At 36.4% G+C, this 18,206-nt stretch overlaps 1 protein-coding gene across 1 annotated transcript; it reads right to left on the bottom strand.

Annotated features, from left to right (window-relative positions):
• Nucleotides 1-14,763: 14,763 nt before the first annotated feature.
• LOC110707816 (leucine-rich repeat extensin-like protein 3) lies at nucleotides 14,764-17,866 on the bottom strand. The gene has a single exon (XM_021885863.1). It carries the CDS (start codon nucleotides 17,235-17,237, stop codon nucleotides 15,441-15,443), a length of 1,797 nt encoding a protein of 598 aa, XP_021741555.1. The 5' UTR covers nucleotides 17,238-17,866; the 3' UTR covers nucleotides 14,764-15,440.
• Nucleotides 17,867-18,206: the final 340 nt, after the last annotated feature.

Genomic DNA, 18,206 nt, shown 5'->3' with positions numbered 1-18,206 from the left:
AAGGCCGTTCAAGAGGTAAACGAACAAATGAGTCATGAATCTCTGAATGTTAAACAAATTATGCTGTTTTCCAAAGAAGTTGCGATAAATCATAGACTTGGAGTATATTTTAAGCAATACGTGTGTGAATTTTATGATATGGTTATATCATTCATACTTCATATAAATAAGATTTTAGAAGTTGCAATAAATTCAGATACTTCAAGTGTTAAGATAGAATGTTTATGATTTTAATCTATTATATCTATTACAATCAAACAAATACAAGTATAAAATTCATATGTGGTGTATTTTAATCTGCAATACTTTATCCTCTTCTAGGGTAGGTTTAGATCAATATAAAATTATATTAGTAGTACTTATATAGACATTATTTTTTATACTAGAATATAAAGTTAGTATTCATGCAGCTTTGGCCCTTTTGGATAATTTAGTATGTTCTAGCAATATATTCACTTGATTTTAACTTATTCAAATTCAAATTACAACTAAAATAAGTTTTAATAAGGTCTAATAATTAAGTTTAAATAAGATAATTAAGATAAGTTTAGATAAGTGTTAATCAGGTGAATAGAACACATTCTTAGCTACAATTTGAGCTTGAATATATAAGGTCCTATTCACTTCACCTTAAAATAATAATATTCAGTAAAAATAATTTCAGTTCAGTAAAAATAAGTTCAGTTTAGTAAAAATAAATTTTAGTTCAATAAAAATTAGTAACTTTTAAAAAGAAATATAAATGAGAATCGGTAAAAATAATTTAAGTTCAGTAAAAAATAATTTAAGTTCAGCAAAAATACTTTCAGTTCAATAAAAATAATTTCAATTCAGCAAAAATATGATGAAGTGAACGAACTCTTATCATAATTTATTTTTCCTAAACTTATCTTATTTGGACTTCTCTAAACATATCAGACTTAAATTAAGTGAAAACAAGGTGATTGGTAAATGACATTAAGATGCATTAATGCATTATCATCATCGTTATAATGATTAATTAAGTTCAATAAGGTGTAAAAGTGAAATTAGGTTCAATCAGACTACCACCTAATAAATTCAATTCAAATAAATTTAGCAAAAAAGAAGAAGGAAAAAAAAAATAAAAATAAAGAAGCATACACACATTATAATCCCGTATAGTACACATTTCACATACACCGTTACATGCAAAATAATTAAGGCATACACGGAAATGGCGAATACAAAATTGAGGATGACCAAAAGGAGTAGTAAAAGGTGGGCCATGTGGACTCCGCAAATTAAGCCCTTACCTCCGCACCTTTTACGTATTATTAATACTAATCCAACTTAACAAAGCAATGCAAATTTTGCTAATCTCACCTTTTACCAACCAATAATATTGCAAGATGCTCAAATTATATAAACTTTAAGATAGGATACAATAGTGCAGTCACGACCTTGAATCCACTATAGTATAGTACATTATTACCCTTATTAAATAGGTAGTCATTTCATTTATTTAGGTAACTTTCACTAATTTATCACACCTTAGAAACTCACCTTAGAGTTGACTAAACATTGGAGGAGCATTATCGGAATTGCCTTCTATATGTAGGACCATTATTAACAATTTCTCACTTTAACAAAATTAATTTTTTTTCCCTATACATATATATACCTTTAAGAGAATTGAGACAAGTTTTGAAGGACGTGTGTATGTATAAATCTTTCTTTTCTGAAATCTACTTTCTAATTGCTATCAAAATAATATGATTAAGCTACTGTAAGTAATACTCCCTCTATTATTAATTATTGTTACTGTTTGGACAGTGATGGTCTAAAAAAAGGCGTTAAATAAGGTTTTTCTTATAGTGGTAGAGGAAATGGAATATAATTCAATTTAATTACATTGAAGAGGGGAAGGTATTGGAAAGTTGAAAACCTTTACATCTATACGTTCCATTTAATAATCAATAATATATAAGTGTAATTTGACAAGAAGAATACATCCTAGCATCTGCAAATCACACCAATGCAATCTCATGTCCAAATTAAACTTGTATTTTTCTCCATATATGTCCATTTCCGCCCAATATCACTGTCATTAAAAATGGATGACATGAAAAATATAGATAAAGGGTGAACTAGCATTACCATAGGAATGAACACTAATTTTCTAAAAGTTTATATACAAATTAATTTATTCCAGTTAACCATCGAAAATTCTAGCTTGTCACTCTCTTTGAATGGGAAAATCCAAAAACTCAAAAATACCAATCACTTAATGACATTGGAATATTCGCTTCAATCCACCCCTTAATTCAAGTCCTCTAATAGTCTTCTTTGACTTGTGATCCCTCTAAAGTCTAAACTACTATAGTAACCAACCCATGCATACTTGATTACTAATAAAATTTATTCGGACTCAATTAGACAATTAATTAATATATTTTTGTTCACATTATAGATGCTACTATTATTAATCTATTTCCATGTACTTATGTAGCAATTATGCATGCAATAACGTATAATGCATGTATGCATTAGCCTCTAATTTTCACAACCGGCCATTGACATTCCTACAAGTCCAAACAGTTTAATTAGCATTATTTAACACCCTAATTAGGAGATTAATGAGCTAAATTCTAGGTAATTTTCGTCGTCCATGTGAGCTAAGCTAGCTAACTTAGGTAGTTGTTTGGGAGTTTGCAAAATTCATATGATTTGATCGAAAAATATGGATGGGTGGTTGATAACATAATATTTTAAGTTATGCTAAAACTTGAATGTGGACCAATAATACTATACGTAACAACTTGGTAGATATGGTGGGTCTAGTCGTATAGAGTAGACCAATAGACTATTTTAGGAAAGTGGAAACTATGACTCTAGCCTTGGTATGGAAGTATGGAACTAGTCTAGCTACTAAATAAGTTGTTGCGCATTTCTAGAAGCACACTCTACGGTTGACAACGTTGTCTTCATAATTCAAGCAACAAAAAAATGAAGAATGATGTGGTAATTATACTCAATGGGATAAGTTGACGTTATAGAAATATTTATGCTTAATTTGATGCCTCGAGTTCATGGCTCTTTAATCTTCTAAAGAATATTCATTAACTTATTCTATAGAGCTATACAAAGTAATTTTTTTAGGAAATGATATATATAGTCTTTGTAGATAAGCATTTAAACGTCTAGCCTTGGTATGGGAGTATGGAACTAGTCTAGCTACTAAATAAGTTGCACATTTCTAGAAGCACACTCTACGGTTGACAACATTGTCTTCATAATTCTAGCAACAAAATTGAAGAATGATGTGGTACTCAATGGGATGAGTTGACCTTATAGAAATATTTATGCTTAATTTGGGAGAAGGTATGTTGCACAGCTCCTATATGCAAACATTGTATATATAGGATGGCAATGTAGTAATAAAGTTGAAGTTATAGTGGGAGTATAAAGTACCATTTAATAGGTAAATAGTACCATTAAATAATGTTGTAGTGGTAAAAATATTATGCTAATAGTATAAATAAGTACGTAAGTAGTACATCAAAATATTATACCACTGTGAGATATAATAGTACTACTAAGAGTCTAAGACATAATAGTACAATATACATGCATAATAGTACAAAAAATGTACCACTGTAACGATAAAAAGTACCATTCTAAATATTAAAGCTCAGCTCTTTCCCACTTTTGCCCTCCTATATGTAAAAAATGCATGTAGGGACTATGCGACTAGTGGGACTCCTTAATTTGATGCATCGAGTTCATGGCTCTTTAATCTTCTAAATAAAGAATATTGATTAGGTTATTCTATAGCGCTATACGAAATATTTTCTTAGGGTAATGATATACGTAATCTCTGCAAAGTACAGTAATAGTTTAGGGCTATATGATATATGATCACGCTTAAATCGATGTAGTAAATGTTACATATTAGTTAATTTCTAGTTTTATTAGTTTCTTATATATGACAAGCTCTTATAAGGTTATCTATATCATTTTCCTACCTTTATAGCCGTGTTACATCCTCGGCTACCCTTGACCATTATGGAATAATTATGAAGCTCAAATTCATGATTGTAGTCATCGCAAGATTTCACTAACCATAAAAACGATGGTTATGATCTCATAAACATCTCCAATTTGATCTATTACAAGAAAGAGATAGTACACTACCTGTTGATAAGTATATTAGGTGACTCGTACTTCGTAGCTTTGTCCGCCCGATCGGGCGGACATTGCCCGGTCTGACCGGGCGGAAGAAGAAGAGGTGCCTGGCAAATTCGTTGAAGAAGCTGCTCTCGCGCGCCCGATCGGGCGAGCTTTCGCCCGACCGGGCGAGCCTTCGCCCGACCGGGCGGACATTGCCCGGTCTGACCGGGCGGAAGGGGTTTTTTGGAGTACTTCGGTTGTTGGAAAAGACGTGTTCTCGCGCCCGATCGGGCGGGCCTTCGCCCGACCGGGCGATCTGGGTTTTTTCAGCGATTACGAATTTAATATTTATCATATTGTGATATTGTAACCTAAGTATATCTTAATTAGGAATCACTACTATATAAACTTCCTATTATCATTATTAGGGTAACGGAGAGAGAAACACAAGAGAGAGAATACTTTGAGTGATTAAGTTCTTCATTGTAATCTTTGTAATCTTTGCCAGTTTATAGTGAAATCATTCGATCTCGGTGCCCGTGGACGTAGCTATCACATCGATAGTGAACCACGTAAATTCTTGGTGTTGTTCTTATTGTTTGCATTGAATTTCTTTATTGTTTTCTTGTTTGTTTACGACCTTTGCTTCCGCTGTCGCACAACAATTGGTATCAAGAGCTCAGGTTCAATCCTTGGAGAGTTTCTTGAAGATAACAATGGCAGGAGATTCAACAATAAGAATTGAGAAGTTTACCGGGAAAAATAGTTTCGGGCTATGGCAAATTAAGATGAAGGCTCTGTTAAAACAACAGCAGATATGGCGTCCGTTGGCTCCAAAGAGTACTACTTCGGAGTCAGGAGACGGACCGACTGACTCGCAGTTAGAAGTTATGGAAGAGAAGGCACACTCTACCATATTACTTAGTCTTGATGATCAAATCATCACGGAGGTTGCTGATCAGGAAACGGCGGCTGGATTGTGGCTGAAGCTGGAGTCATTGTATATGACTAAGTCGTTGACCAACAAATTATTACTGAAACAGCGGTTGTTTAGCCTCCGGATGCAGTCAGGTACTTCCTTACGGGAACATCTAGAAAAACTTAACTCTATTTTGCTTGATTTACGTAATTTAGATGTTAAAATTGATGATGAGGATGCTGCGTTGATTTTACTTGTATCTCTACCGTCTAGCTTTGAGAATTTTGTAGAGTCTTTTGTTGTTGGTAAGGATTCTATAACCTTAGAAGAAGTGAAGGCAGCACTTCATACTAGGGAACTCAGAATGAAAGCTACGAGTGATAATGGGGATAATGGTAGTGGGTTGTTTGTTAAGTCCGGAAAGTCTAAAAAGAATAAGGGGTTTAACAAGGGGAACAATGCTGGGTCGGGTGCTGGAAACGGCAAGGATGGATCTAGTAAAACTACTACTAAAACATGTTATTACTGTAAAGAACCGGGTCACTTTAGGAATAATTGTCCGGTGAGGAAAAACAAGTCCCAGGCTGCTGTAGTTGAAGAGAAACCGAATGAGAGCTATAATTCAGAGGAAGATTTAGCATTAGTCAGTTCTGCTAGGTCTGATGATTTATCTGATAACTGGGTTCTAGATTCGGGGTGTTCGTTCCATATGTGTCCACGTCGAGATTGGTTTGATACATATGAACCTCGCAATGGGGGTATGGTTATAGTCGGTAACAATGCTCCATGTAAGGTCACAGGTATTGGTTCCATGAGGTTGAGGACTGTTGATGGGCGGAGGTTAACTTTGACTAATGTACGGCATGTTCCTGCTTTAGGAAAGAATCTGATTTCATTGGGTACCCTGGATGACTTGGGGTACAATGGTGTGTTTTCAGATGGGGAGTTGTGTATTTTCAGAGGTTCTGAGTTGGTACTTAAGGGTATCAAAAGGAACACCCTCTATGTTTTTGAGGGTGTTACACTGCCTAGTTCTGCGGTTTGCGCATCTGTATCTCACCAGGAGATGACTAAGATTTGGCACATGAGGCTTGGTCATATGGGGGAGAAGGGGATGCAGCTATTGTCCAAGAGGGGTCTTCTATCCGGGGTCAAGGTTGCCAACCTTGAATTTTGTGAGCATTGTGTGTTTGGTAAGAAACACAGGTCAAAGTTCAGCAAGGGTGCTCACATTACTGATGCAGTGCTCGATTACATCCATTCAGATTGCTGGGGTCCATCTAGAGTTGAAGGTATGGGAGGTTACCACTATTTTGTGTCATTTGTTGATGACAAGTCCCGATACACATGGCTTAGGTTGCTTAAGTCAAAGGATGAGGCCTTCAAAGTTTTCAAGCAATGGAAAGCTTTGGTGGAAAATCGACAAGGAAGGAAGATCAAGAAGCTACGAACGGACAATGGGCTAGAGTTTTGCAAAGACAAGTTTAATCAGTTCTGTGCAGATGAGGGTATAGGTCGGCATCATACTGTCAGGAAGACACCACAGCAGAACGGTGTAGCAGAACGGGTTAATCAGACACTGCTAGAGAGAGTTCGATGCATGCTCTCTAATGCAGGGCTTGGGAGGAGGTACTGGAGTGAAGCTGTGTTAACAGCTTGTTATGTCATTAATAGGGGTCCTCATTCTGGAATTGATTCCAAAATTCCGTTTGAGATCTGGAGTGGTAAGTTGCCTAATTTTTCGAATTTGAAGATTTTTGGTTGTGTTGCTTATTATCATGTTATTGAGGGTAAGCTGGATCCACGAGCCAAGAAGGGGTGTTTTGTTGGGTACGGGGATGGTGTGAAGGGGTTTAGAATTTTTTCACCTTCGGAGGGTCGGGTCATTCTTAGTAGGGATGTTACTTTCGATGAAAACACCATGTATTCAATTAAAAATGCAGAGATTTCAGATTTGAGAAGGGAAGGAGACAATTTATTACAGACAGATGGGGTACTTGAGGTACATCAGTCTACCATTGCTGATATACCTCGGGTACAATATATTGATGATGATGCTGATGTTCCAGTGCCGGGTACTCCTGAACCTGAGATTACTCCTACTCATTCTAACTCTGGGGATGAGGTGGAGCAATCTAATCAGGGGTCATCTAGTCAACCTGACACCATTCTTGAGATGCCTAAACGAGTTATCAAGAAGCCTGTTAGATTGATTGAAGAGATGGAGGGAAGAAATTGCTGTGTTGATGCGATGACAGGTTATGCATTGAGTGTAGCTGATGATGTAGAGTCATTTGAACCTGCCACATATAAACAAGCAATTAGTTGTAGTGAGTCTGCGCAATGGCTTGCCGCAATGGGTGAAGAGATGCAGTCTCTTTACAAGAACAGAGTGTGGGAACTGGTAAAGGTACCGGAAGGGAGGAAGCTTGTGGGTTGTAAATGGATTTACAAGAAGAAAGAAGGGTTGTCGGAAACTGAGCAAATACGTTTTAAGGCTAGGCTAGTTGCTAAGGGGTTCAGTCAGGTAGAAGGGGTTGACTTTGTTGAGATATTCTCACCTGTGGTTCGACATACTTCTATCCGTGTGTTATTGTCAATTGTAGCACATTTTGATCTTGAGCTGGAGCAGTTGGATGTTAAAACGGCCTTCCTTCATGGCGATTTGGAGGAGGAGATTCTGATGAAGCAGCCCGAAGGATTCGAAGCTCCTGGAAAGGAACACTATGCCTGCAGATTGCTAAAGTCATTGTATGGACTTAAGCAATCCCCCCGACAGTGGTACAAAAGGTTTGATTCTTTTATGGTTTCACAAGGTTTTGACAGGAATTCATATGATTGCTGTGTGTATCATAGTAAGCTGGATAATGGTTCCATGATTTATCTTTTGTTATATGTTGATGACATGTTGGTTGCCACAAAGAATAAATCTGATATTGCTAGATTAAAGGAGATGCTTAACTCGGAGTTTGACATGAAAGACTTGGGTGCAGCTAGGAAGATTTTGGGTATGGAGATCTACAGGGATCGGGCTAGAGGTAAGCTTTTCTTGACTCAGAAAAGCTACATTGAAAAGATTCTGTCTCGTTTTGGGATGGAAAAATCGAAGCCTATAAGTACGCCAACTACTGTTAGTTGTAAGTTGTCTTTGTCTATGTCACCTCAATCAGAGGAGGAGTTGTCTTATATGTCTAGAGTTCCATATGCAAACGCGGTTGGTTGTTTGATGTATGCTATGGTCTGTACTAGGCCGGATATTGCGCATGCTGTTAGTGTTGTAAGCAGGTTTATGGCTCGACCTGGGAGGGAACACTGGCAAGGGGTGAAAAGGATTTTTCGCTACCTGAGAGGGACAGCTGATATTGGTCTTGTGTACGGGAATGGTAAGGAATGCTTGGTCACTGGGTACAGTGATTCTGATTATGCAGCTGATGTGGATACCAGGAGGTCTGTGACTGGTTATGTGTTCACTTTGGGTGGTTCTGTGGTTAGTTGGAAGTCTACATTGCAGTCATCAGTTACGTTGTCAACTACTGAAGCTGAGTATATGGCTCTAACTTCTGCAGCTAAGGAGTCTATTTGGCTCAAAGGCCTAGTAGGTGAACTGGGTATTGCACAGGATTTTGCTACAGTGTATTGTGATAGTCTAAGTGCGATTTGCTTAGCTAAAGATCAAGTACACCATGATCGGACGAAGCACATTGATGTCAGGTATCATTTCTTACGTACTGACAAGAGGATTAAGGTGAAGAAGATTGGGACTGCTGACAACCCGGCTGATTTCTTCACTAAGCCTGTTCCGTTTAGCAAGTTTAAACATTGCTTAGACTTGCTAAATATTGATTACTACGTGATGTAGTAGGCCCTGAGGGGCGAAGTTGGGGAGCTCCTGGTGTAGGTGTGTTGGCATTAAGGTGGAGCTTGCCCGGGGCTTGTGATGCAGGTGGAGCATTATGAGTTGTTATACTTGGAGACGAGTATGTGATGGGTCTTGGTTGAAGACTTATCGGGATGTATGGCTTATGCATGAGTCCTGCATCGGGTTTGGCTTGAGATGTTTTTTTCACTATGTCTTGATGGGGTCGTTTGCTGACTACGAGTTCTCGTCAAGGTGGAGATTGTTGATAAGTATATTAGGTGACTCGTACTTCGTAGCTTTGTCCGCCCGATCGGGCGGACATTGCCCGGTCTGACCGGGCGGAAGAAGAAGAGGTGCCTGGCAAATTCGTTGAAGAAGCTGCTCTCGCGCGCCCGATCGGGCGAGCTTTCGCCCGACCGGGCGAGCCTTCGCCCGACCGGGCGGACATTGCCCGGTCTGACCGGGCGGAAGGGGTTTTTTGGAGTACTTCGGTTGTTGGAAAAGACGTGTTCTCGCGCCCGATCGGGCGGGCCTTCGCCCGACCGGGCGATCTGGGTTTTTTCAGCGATTACGAATTTAATATTTATCATATTGTGATATTGTAACCTAAGTATATCTTAATTAGGAATCACTACTATATAAACTTCCTATTATCATTATTAGGGTAACGGAGAGAGAAACACAAGAGAGAGAATACTTTGAGTGATTAAGTTCTTCATTGTAATCTTTGTAATCTTTGCCAGTTTATAGTGAAATCATTCGATCTCGGTGCCCGTGGACGTAGCTATCACATCGATAGTGAACCACGTAAATTCTTGGTGTTGTTCTTATTGTTTGCATTGAATTTCTTTATTGTTTTCTTGTTTGTTTACGACCTTTGCTTCCGCTGTCGCACAACACTACCCTTTTTAATATTGTCGCACAATTATTTATTCATTATGCGCGCATTATACTCCGTAATAAGAAACATATAAGGACTACGGTAAATATCTTTTCAAATTAAAAGTTCATACAAATTCGATACAAAGTAGTAAACTAAGTAACGTTCTCACATATGCTTTACTTATTATTCACAGGTGCTTTAATTTACTTCTTCAGAGACTAAAAACCACCTTGGTGCATGATGCCCAAAAAAACAAATTCAAAGCATAACAATTATTACCAGTAGTAGATGTATGGTATAGGGTTAAATAGATAAAGATAGATACGGTTCTAAGCTAAAATATGAATAGTAAATGGAAAATTGTAAATGCAAAGTGATGAATAAAGTGGTTAGTACATGACCAAACATAAGTTGACGTCAATAGCATGAGCATCACCAATTACAAAAAGAGAGCATTAAATTATTCGAACTAACTCACACTCACAGGCTGTAAGATGAGCCTACAAATTTAATGTATGAAAGTAGCTACGTTACATGAATACACAGAATCAATGATATACAGTAGTAGTAATAAATTTTTATGTGAATGCGTTGGAACAAAAAATAGTCAAATTATAATATACGAAAAATAAACTATATTGTATATATAAATATATGCATCATTCAATATACTGTATGATTATACAAACATCATCATATATACTCTATGATATTAAAATTTAAGGAGAAATAATCTAACAACCCATGTGGTAAGCTATGTTTTTAGGGCCCCTTTCTTTCGTTTAGTTTTTTCTTCACTAGACAGATGGATTTTTTTTGTTTATGCGAAAATGTTCGAGGGAGGCTACTAATAATGAAAAATTAGCTATTTTGAAAAGAAAACTCAAAAACAATAAGCTTAATCCAAACGAATACATCATAGAGTTAATTTTTCCGTATATGGTGTGGGGTCTATTTAATGGTGAGCCGAGGAAACTCGCTCTAATTGTAAAGTAAGCATAAATTCGATTATAAACTTATTTTCTCATTAGACATGACATGTTGTATTGTTTTCATTTATTTTATAACATCTTGAAGATAGAGAGAAACCTAAGATTATAACAAGACCCCATTATCAGAGATCAAATAACAAGTGATGTTATTTAACGGCTTTAACCTTCAAACCGATTATTAAGTAGCCATTTTGAATTACATACAAATTTATTGCTTCATTTTTCACCGTGGACTTGTGAAATATAATACTCACAATTAACCAACGTTTGATCAGTTAGCAAATCACATGAAGATTTGTTGATAATCGAGATAGAGTAATAACGCAAAATAAAAGTTGTACCTTTTTTTTTTTTTTGAATCAATTATTTGTGAGCATAACCATCATCATTGAATATTTTTATTAACTCTTAGGATTCGTTTACTGAAAGAGGTTGCATTTAACCTTGAGTAAGTACAAGAACAACTGAATTGCATCATGGACATTATGTGCTACTTCATATCGGTCAACTTTCATTTCGTCTTTAAACTCATTGTACGGTTCTTCACATTCAATTGGTATATCGGTCAACTCTAAGGAAGATTTATTTATTTATTTATTTATTTATTTATTTAAGAGGTGGAAAGTGGGAAAAATATGCAAATACGTACTCGTAGGGTTTTGGATATTTCGGAGATATCAGCGCGTTTTCTGTGTGGTCAGCTGATACACATTAAAATACTGATCGGGTAACCCATGACCAAGTAACCCCTGACCGAGTAAATCTTTATCGACCGAGTATTAACTCCTTACCAATTGAGTAAACCTTGACAAAGTAACCCCTAATCGACCGAGTAATTTTTTACTAAATAATTTCTAACCGATTAACCTCAATCAGACAATGTGGTCAACCACATATAAAACTTTGTGAATTTTTTTCTACCAACTTATAAGATGACTATCGTATCATCCTGTGCAGCAAAGGAAGGTTCACATCGGAGATCGTTAACATCAAATATAGACAAATGATTAGAAATGATAACAAAGTCATGTTCAATCTCATTTGGAAAATAAAATAAAAGCCTATTATCTTATCATTCTTTTATGTGAAAAAGCGACACCTGCAAATTAAAAATGCATGTGGTTTCAGTTATCTAATGTGTTTCTTTCAAAAAAGAATTAATTCAGATAATAATACGTTTTTTTCTTTGTGTTTTTTTTGGCAAAATTTTCTGCCCAATGCCGGCTTAGAACCATTAGCGCAACTTTACAAAAACTTTGTAAGAAAGATTTAGGAAAATGAAATGCAAATAATATTTGTGACAACCGTTGTGTATTATACGTATCGCAATCAGTTATATGTTAACTAATTAAACAATTTAAAAATTAATTTTTATTTGGTTCAATTTTTAATAATTCTCTTATTAATCCGAGGTTGTCTTGTGATAGGGTTGCATAGCCATGTAACGTAATTTGATATAATCATGGTTTATTATACCTTTATACTTCAATATTTTGTAGCAAAGAAAAAGACATTTGAAGGAGTAATTAACTTAGAGGTCACATGCAAAATAGTAGAAGTAGAAATAGTGAATGGCAAATCCAACTGCCCCTTAATTAGTGGGGGGACAGCAGTGACTTATTCAAAGAGATCATCAGTTGCACGAGAGATAAGGTGGTGCGTCGTTTGCCCGCTCCATTTTTAACGGCCTTTTTTTTTTCAATGTTTATTCTGTGTCTTAGCTAGTTAGACTCCCATATTAACTAACACTCTCAAATTTTAATCATAGAACTTGTTATTGTTGTATTGGTACATATGTATAATGTATGATTAATCGTTTTAGTAAAAATAAGAGGTAATTAACTTGTTGAATTATAAACTTCCCAAACAACACATATAAGTGTTCCATATTGAGAAAAGAAAAGCGAGTTACACTTTATAAGGTTAAGAGACTACTTCTTCAATTGTCATATGATTTTGGAATGGAACCTTCTTTAGACTTGTGAAGTAGACTCTCTCTCTCTTGATAATTGGTGCGGTTGCTATAAGTAACTTTTTAGGATATTGTTAACCATTATATGCTATACTTAGAATTGTCTATTATGATGCTACTCAATTATAAGGGATTTATGGTTTGGTGTGGTTAGTGATACCTTTTAATTAATTAAAAACTGTTAGGATTAAGGTCTGATTAAAATTTACCATCAGTTTTTGTTTTAAATGTGAGTAGGTTGTGATGATTATTAGATCACCATTGCTAACATTATGTCAGTTAAAATTTGCGAAATAAAAACGAATTTTTTTAGTGCTTTTCACACGAAATTTAGGGAATTGAATAATATACGTAGTACAACTATTTTACCTAAAAATTTAATTTGTGTATTTTTAAAGGACATTTTAGCTAGTTTGTTATTCTATAACTGATTGATGACAAGTGTTAAATAGAAGACGTCAATCAGCCTACCAAAAAAAAAAAAAAAAAAAAAAAAAATTAAGTTCTCAAATTCCCATCCCCATTTGTCGGTAAATTGTTGAAAACCATTTGCTTTATTATATTTCTTTGTACTGTGCTTTTCTCCTTCACTACCTAGCCATCCCTTATAATGCTCTCCTAAAGAGCACAACAAAACATGAAAGCAATGACTTTTTACAACTCCACTTGTGAACTCTTTCACGTTATTTCATTTCCTACTTTAATAATCAATACATCTTCACATATAAAAACAAGATTCATACTTTCATTAAAACTCAAAGGCATTGAGTAATTAAAGGACTTTTTATTTACCAAAAAAAAAAAAAAAAAGAAAAAAATTAGAGGACTTTTTATAGAACATTTGTATTCTTATCGGCAAAGTATAAGAAGCTACTCGTAACATCAAGTTAAAAAATTGTCTAAAAAAACAAGTAAAAATAATTTCAGTTTAATAAAAATTAGGAGAGTATTAACCCTTTGTATTGACATTAATCAAAAGCAATAGCATTCTTATTGGCAAAGTATAAGAAGTTAATTACTCATAAAAGTAAAAATAAGTTTCAATTCGTAAATAATTTCAAACCCAACTCATAATTGTAATATCTACGCGTAACTTCTTTTTAGAGATAAACCATTTTAAAAAGAAGATTTAAAGAATAATTAACCCTTTGAAAAAAAGATTAAAAATGCCAAGATTTCTTTTAAAAATGTGCACCATAGTTCTCTGTATCTTTTCTAGGGGTCATAATTTCCCGAAATTCAAGGAGGTGTTTAAAGTGTATAGTTGAAGCAAGGAGTGTTAAGGCCAACTATCTACTCACTACAAGTTTGAAATTTGAACAAATAATGGTGGGATCTCGTGACACTAATCTAATTAATTAACCTAAAAACCTCTGACTCTAATACAGAACTACTAGTACTTGTATATGTTTACAAGATTTAGTATTTCATTTCTTACTTATATTTCTCTTCCCTCGCTCGCCTCGGTCACCAGATCACAATTCTATACTAACACCCTTTATGTTACTCCCCCTTAATCATTCACCTAAATCATATCGCATTTCGCATTCACTCGAGAGAATGAATTGAATAAAAATACACTAATTATAGTCGCGAACACGAAGAGCTGTAAACAACTAGCAGAGTATGTAATGTACTCAAATGTCCTAATCCTAGAACAAAATAGATTGATCCAAGTTGTGAAAAGAATTGGATCACCAAATAACCAACCCCCATGTGGATTCCCAATCTTGGAAATTTGATGTAGACTTTAGTTCTTGGACTAAAAATGGAGCACCCAATTTTGTGCTCAATTTCTGGTTGACAATGTAGCACTATAACAATAAACTAAAGTTGCAAAATTCTGCAGAATATCATGCATTTATGAATAACCATATCGAAATCGCTTCTGTATTCATACTTTCATAGCAATCACATATATACGCGTTTCATAAATAATCCAATTTTAGAAGAACTATACAAACTGCAAGAAATATGAAGAACACAAATTAACAAATGAAAGAAAAGAGAGACAAAAGTGATATGAATTCTGAAAAATGGATACAAAGTAAAAATTGTTCCAAAATTATACTATAAATGGAGAATCAAAATGAAATTAAAAAAAAAAAAGGTATGATCATAAATTAAAAAAAGAAATTAATAACAAACCCACATAGCAGCAGCAGCAACACCAGGGATAAGTGTTATAGCTGCAAATTTCCCCCTTAATCCATCCACATTTATGATTGTTTCCTCAATTTTTGCATAAAAAAAGCCTATACATACACTTATCCCCTGCAATTTCTAATTTTTTTTTTTGTTTTTTTAGAATTTTTTGGTTCTTTTTTCGACCTTCCGCTGCACCAAATTTTATTTGACAAACTCAGATTATCCATAACAATTTATGAATGAATTTTGTGGAATATAGACTTCTTCCTCCTCTTTGTTTTTCACTTCTTTGTTGATTTCTCGCCGTCGTTGTCATCGCCGTTGATACAAGACGACTATATAAGCTATGATACAAGCTTACAACAACCTCTTTTATTGCCCGAAAGAAAACACCAATTGAAGAAGCGAAATAGTAAAATGTAATGATAGTTGTTTTAGTAATAGTAATAATGGTAGCTAAGAATGTGATCATGATTTTCAACAAGAGAGGGGAAGTTAGAGGAAAGAGAATTTGAATTTTCATCTCAACAAAAGAATCAATAGAAAGGTGGGGGTGGAGGTGAAGCATATGGCAATCCAAAGATGGGTGGCAATGGACCTTCATAGGTTGGAGCGGGTGGCGGCGAAGGTGGGGGTGGTGATACATATACATAAGGCGGCGAAGGATGAGGCATAAATGGCGGTGGATGTTCAGGACAAGGCGGCGGTGATGATGGTGCTGGTGGGGGTGGAAGCTCAACGTAAGGCGGGGGCGGGGGAGGTGAATTGTATAGATAAGGCGGTGGCGGTGAAGGCGAGGGAGGTGGGGGTGAAGGTGGAGGTGGGGAGGGTGGCGGTGGCGGCGGAGAGTAGACTGGCGGTGGTGGTGGTGGCGGTGATGGAGGTGGAGACGGTGGTGGGGGTGGTGGTGGGGGTGGAGGTGGGGAGTAAACTGGCGGAGGTGGTGGTGGAGGTGAAGGCGGTGGTGGAGAAGGTGGAGGCGGTGGTGGGGAGTACACGGGAGGTGGTGGAGGTGGAGGCGAAAACACGGGAGGAGGGGGAGACGAGATGAGAGGCGGTGAAGGATAAACAACAACAGGTGGTGAAGGATAAGTTGGAGCATAAGGTGAAGGTGTAGATGAACCACACCCAAATGAGCTACAATCAATATGGTGTGATAAGAACGCTCTGCACTGAGAAGCAGAGCGTTGCACGGGCCGTTTCGGAATGCAATTCCGTCTATCACTAGTCGAAGGTAGCCGCAAGCAAGCCGGCGGCTCACCGGTAAAGAAGTTGTAAGAGTAAGTAAAGTTTTGCAAGTTGGGCAACTTACAAATACTAGCCGGAATGTACCCGGAGAACATGTTATGCGCCACATCGAGCTGCTCCAAGGTCGTAATCTGACCAATCGACTCCGGCAATGAACCCATCAATTCGTTGAAACTAACATCAAAAACCGTAAGATTTTGCAACAAACCCATGTCACTCGGCAAGCAAGATCTAAACCCATTATTCATCATAATAATCTCATTCAAATTCTCCATGTGAACCAAGCTCTCAGGTACACACCCATGAAACTTGTTGTTCGCCAAAACAATCACTGACACCGGCGAGTTCCCAAAGTTATCCGGAAGCTCGAACTGGAACCGATTATGGTTGATGAAAATGGCATCAAGATCTTTATCAAACAACTCTCGTGGGACAGTTCCTTCAAACTCGTTAAACCTTAGATCTAGGTACTTCAAGCTGGGTAAAGAGAGCAACACTCTCGGAAACTTCCCAGCAAAGCGGTTATTACTCAGATCTATCTCGTGCAACAATCTCATGTTGCGGAACCTCTGCGGGACAGTCCCGCAGAATCGGTTCGAGTTGATATGAAACAACGCCAAGTCCCGGAGGAGACCCAGCTCCTCCGGGAGGTAGCCAGCGATGTCTGCGTGGTTTAAATCGATGCCGGCAACTGTCTCAATGTTGTGATCGTCTGGTGCCGGAGCACAGAATATACCTGTGTAATGACATACGTCGGATCCGACCCAATTAGCCGTGTAGTTAAATGGGTCGGATAGAATGGCTTGCTTCCACGATTGAAGAGCAATGTAGGCGTCCCTTAACCTTGGGTTGGCGAAACTCAGGTTAGGCGGGACGCTTACCTTCTCACCTCTGTCACCGAACTCATCCTTGTAATACAGAAGCTGCCGTCGGCTAATGTAACTCACCTCCGCTTCGCTGAGCCTCCCATTTCCGATGAAAGCCGAGGAGGTGTCCGATAGTAAAGAAACAATGTTTAGAAGGATAACAAAATAAGAAGAACAAATTAACAAAGGGTTTGAAATATGGGTTGTCTTCTTCATCATCTCATATGAGACATCTATAAAACAACCCAGAAATAAATTATAAAATCAAATGAACTGTTCTTCTTTTTTCCTTTTTTACAAGGATATAAGAAAAGAGAGTGAGCTGCTCTCAAATTCTCTCACTGATTTTAGTTTTGGTAATGAAAATGGAGATCTGAAAAAAATAATGTGGGTTGTTCTTGTTTTCTTGTCTAGTGAGAGAAACAAGAAGAAAAAGAGGAGAGAGAAAAAAAGAGGAGATTTTGATTTAGGACTGTGAGGTGAAGAAGAAGAGAAGGGTTTTTGTTTTTGTGTTTTCAAGTAATGAATTTTCCTTTTTATTAATGTAAGGAAAATTTTGGGGGTTTCTATGTAATGTAGGTAGTGTATGAAATCTGAGGAGAGTTGTATGTGTATATTTAGTGAGGATGAGAGAGAAAATATTACATCAAGGGCCAGCTAAATCACAGCTCAAAGCCCACTTGAATTTTCTTCTTTTTAAAAAAAAATAAGGACGTGTTTGTTAGGGGGAGTAGTTTTTTTTTTTTTTTTAGGGTACTTCATTGATATCTAATTAATTAAATTATAATTATATAGTTATTTATAGTATAAGGTTGGCGACTTTATTCTTTTCTTCTTTAGCTTTGGTTTTGGTATTCAAAGCTCTTGGAAGTTAAGGGTGTGTGGAATATGAGATTATAGAATAATATTGGACCAACCGAAGGCAGACAAAATATTGTTCCTTTTCATTTAATTTAATTAGATAAATTTGATTAGGTAGAATTATGAGTACATTACTTAAATGTTTTAGTAGAATTATGAACTTGAGCTACCTAGATATTAAGACAAAATCTAATCATAACTCTAATCCCCTTCCAACCGAAAGGAGAAGAAAAGAATTTAATTTTTAGAAAGGTGGCATTTTTATGATAATTCAGTCTGTCCATATAATTTCTATAAATTTGTTATCGGCTTTATCGATCGAAAGGA

The sequence above is a fragment of the Chenopodium quinoa genome, unplaced genomic scaffold, assembly GCF_001683475.1.
Source record: "Chenopodium quinoa cultivar QQ74 unplaced genomic scaffold, ASM168347v1, whole genome shotgun sequence".
Taxonomy (NCBI): domain Eukaryota; kingdom Viridiplantae; phylum Streptophyta; class Magnoliopsida; order Caryophyllales; family Amaranthaceae; genus Chenopodium; species Chenopodium quinoa.
Note: the sequence above shows the minus strand (reverse complement) of the source record. Positions and strands in the feature narration are given on the sequence as shown.

Excerpts from the sequence above, each read along its gene's own strand:
- LOC110707816 (XM_021885863.1), bottom strand. The coding sequence starts at position 17,237 with ATGATGAAGAAGACAACCCATATTTCAAACCCTTTGTTAATTTGTTCT.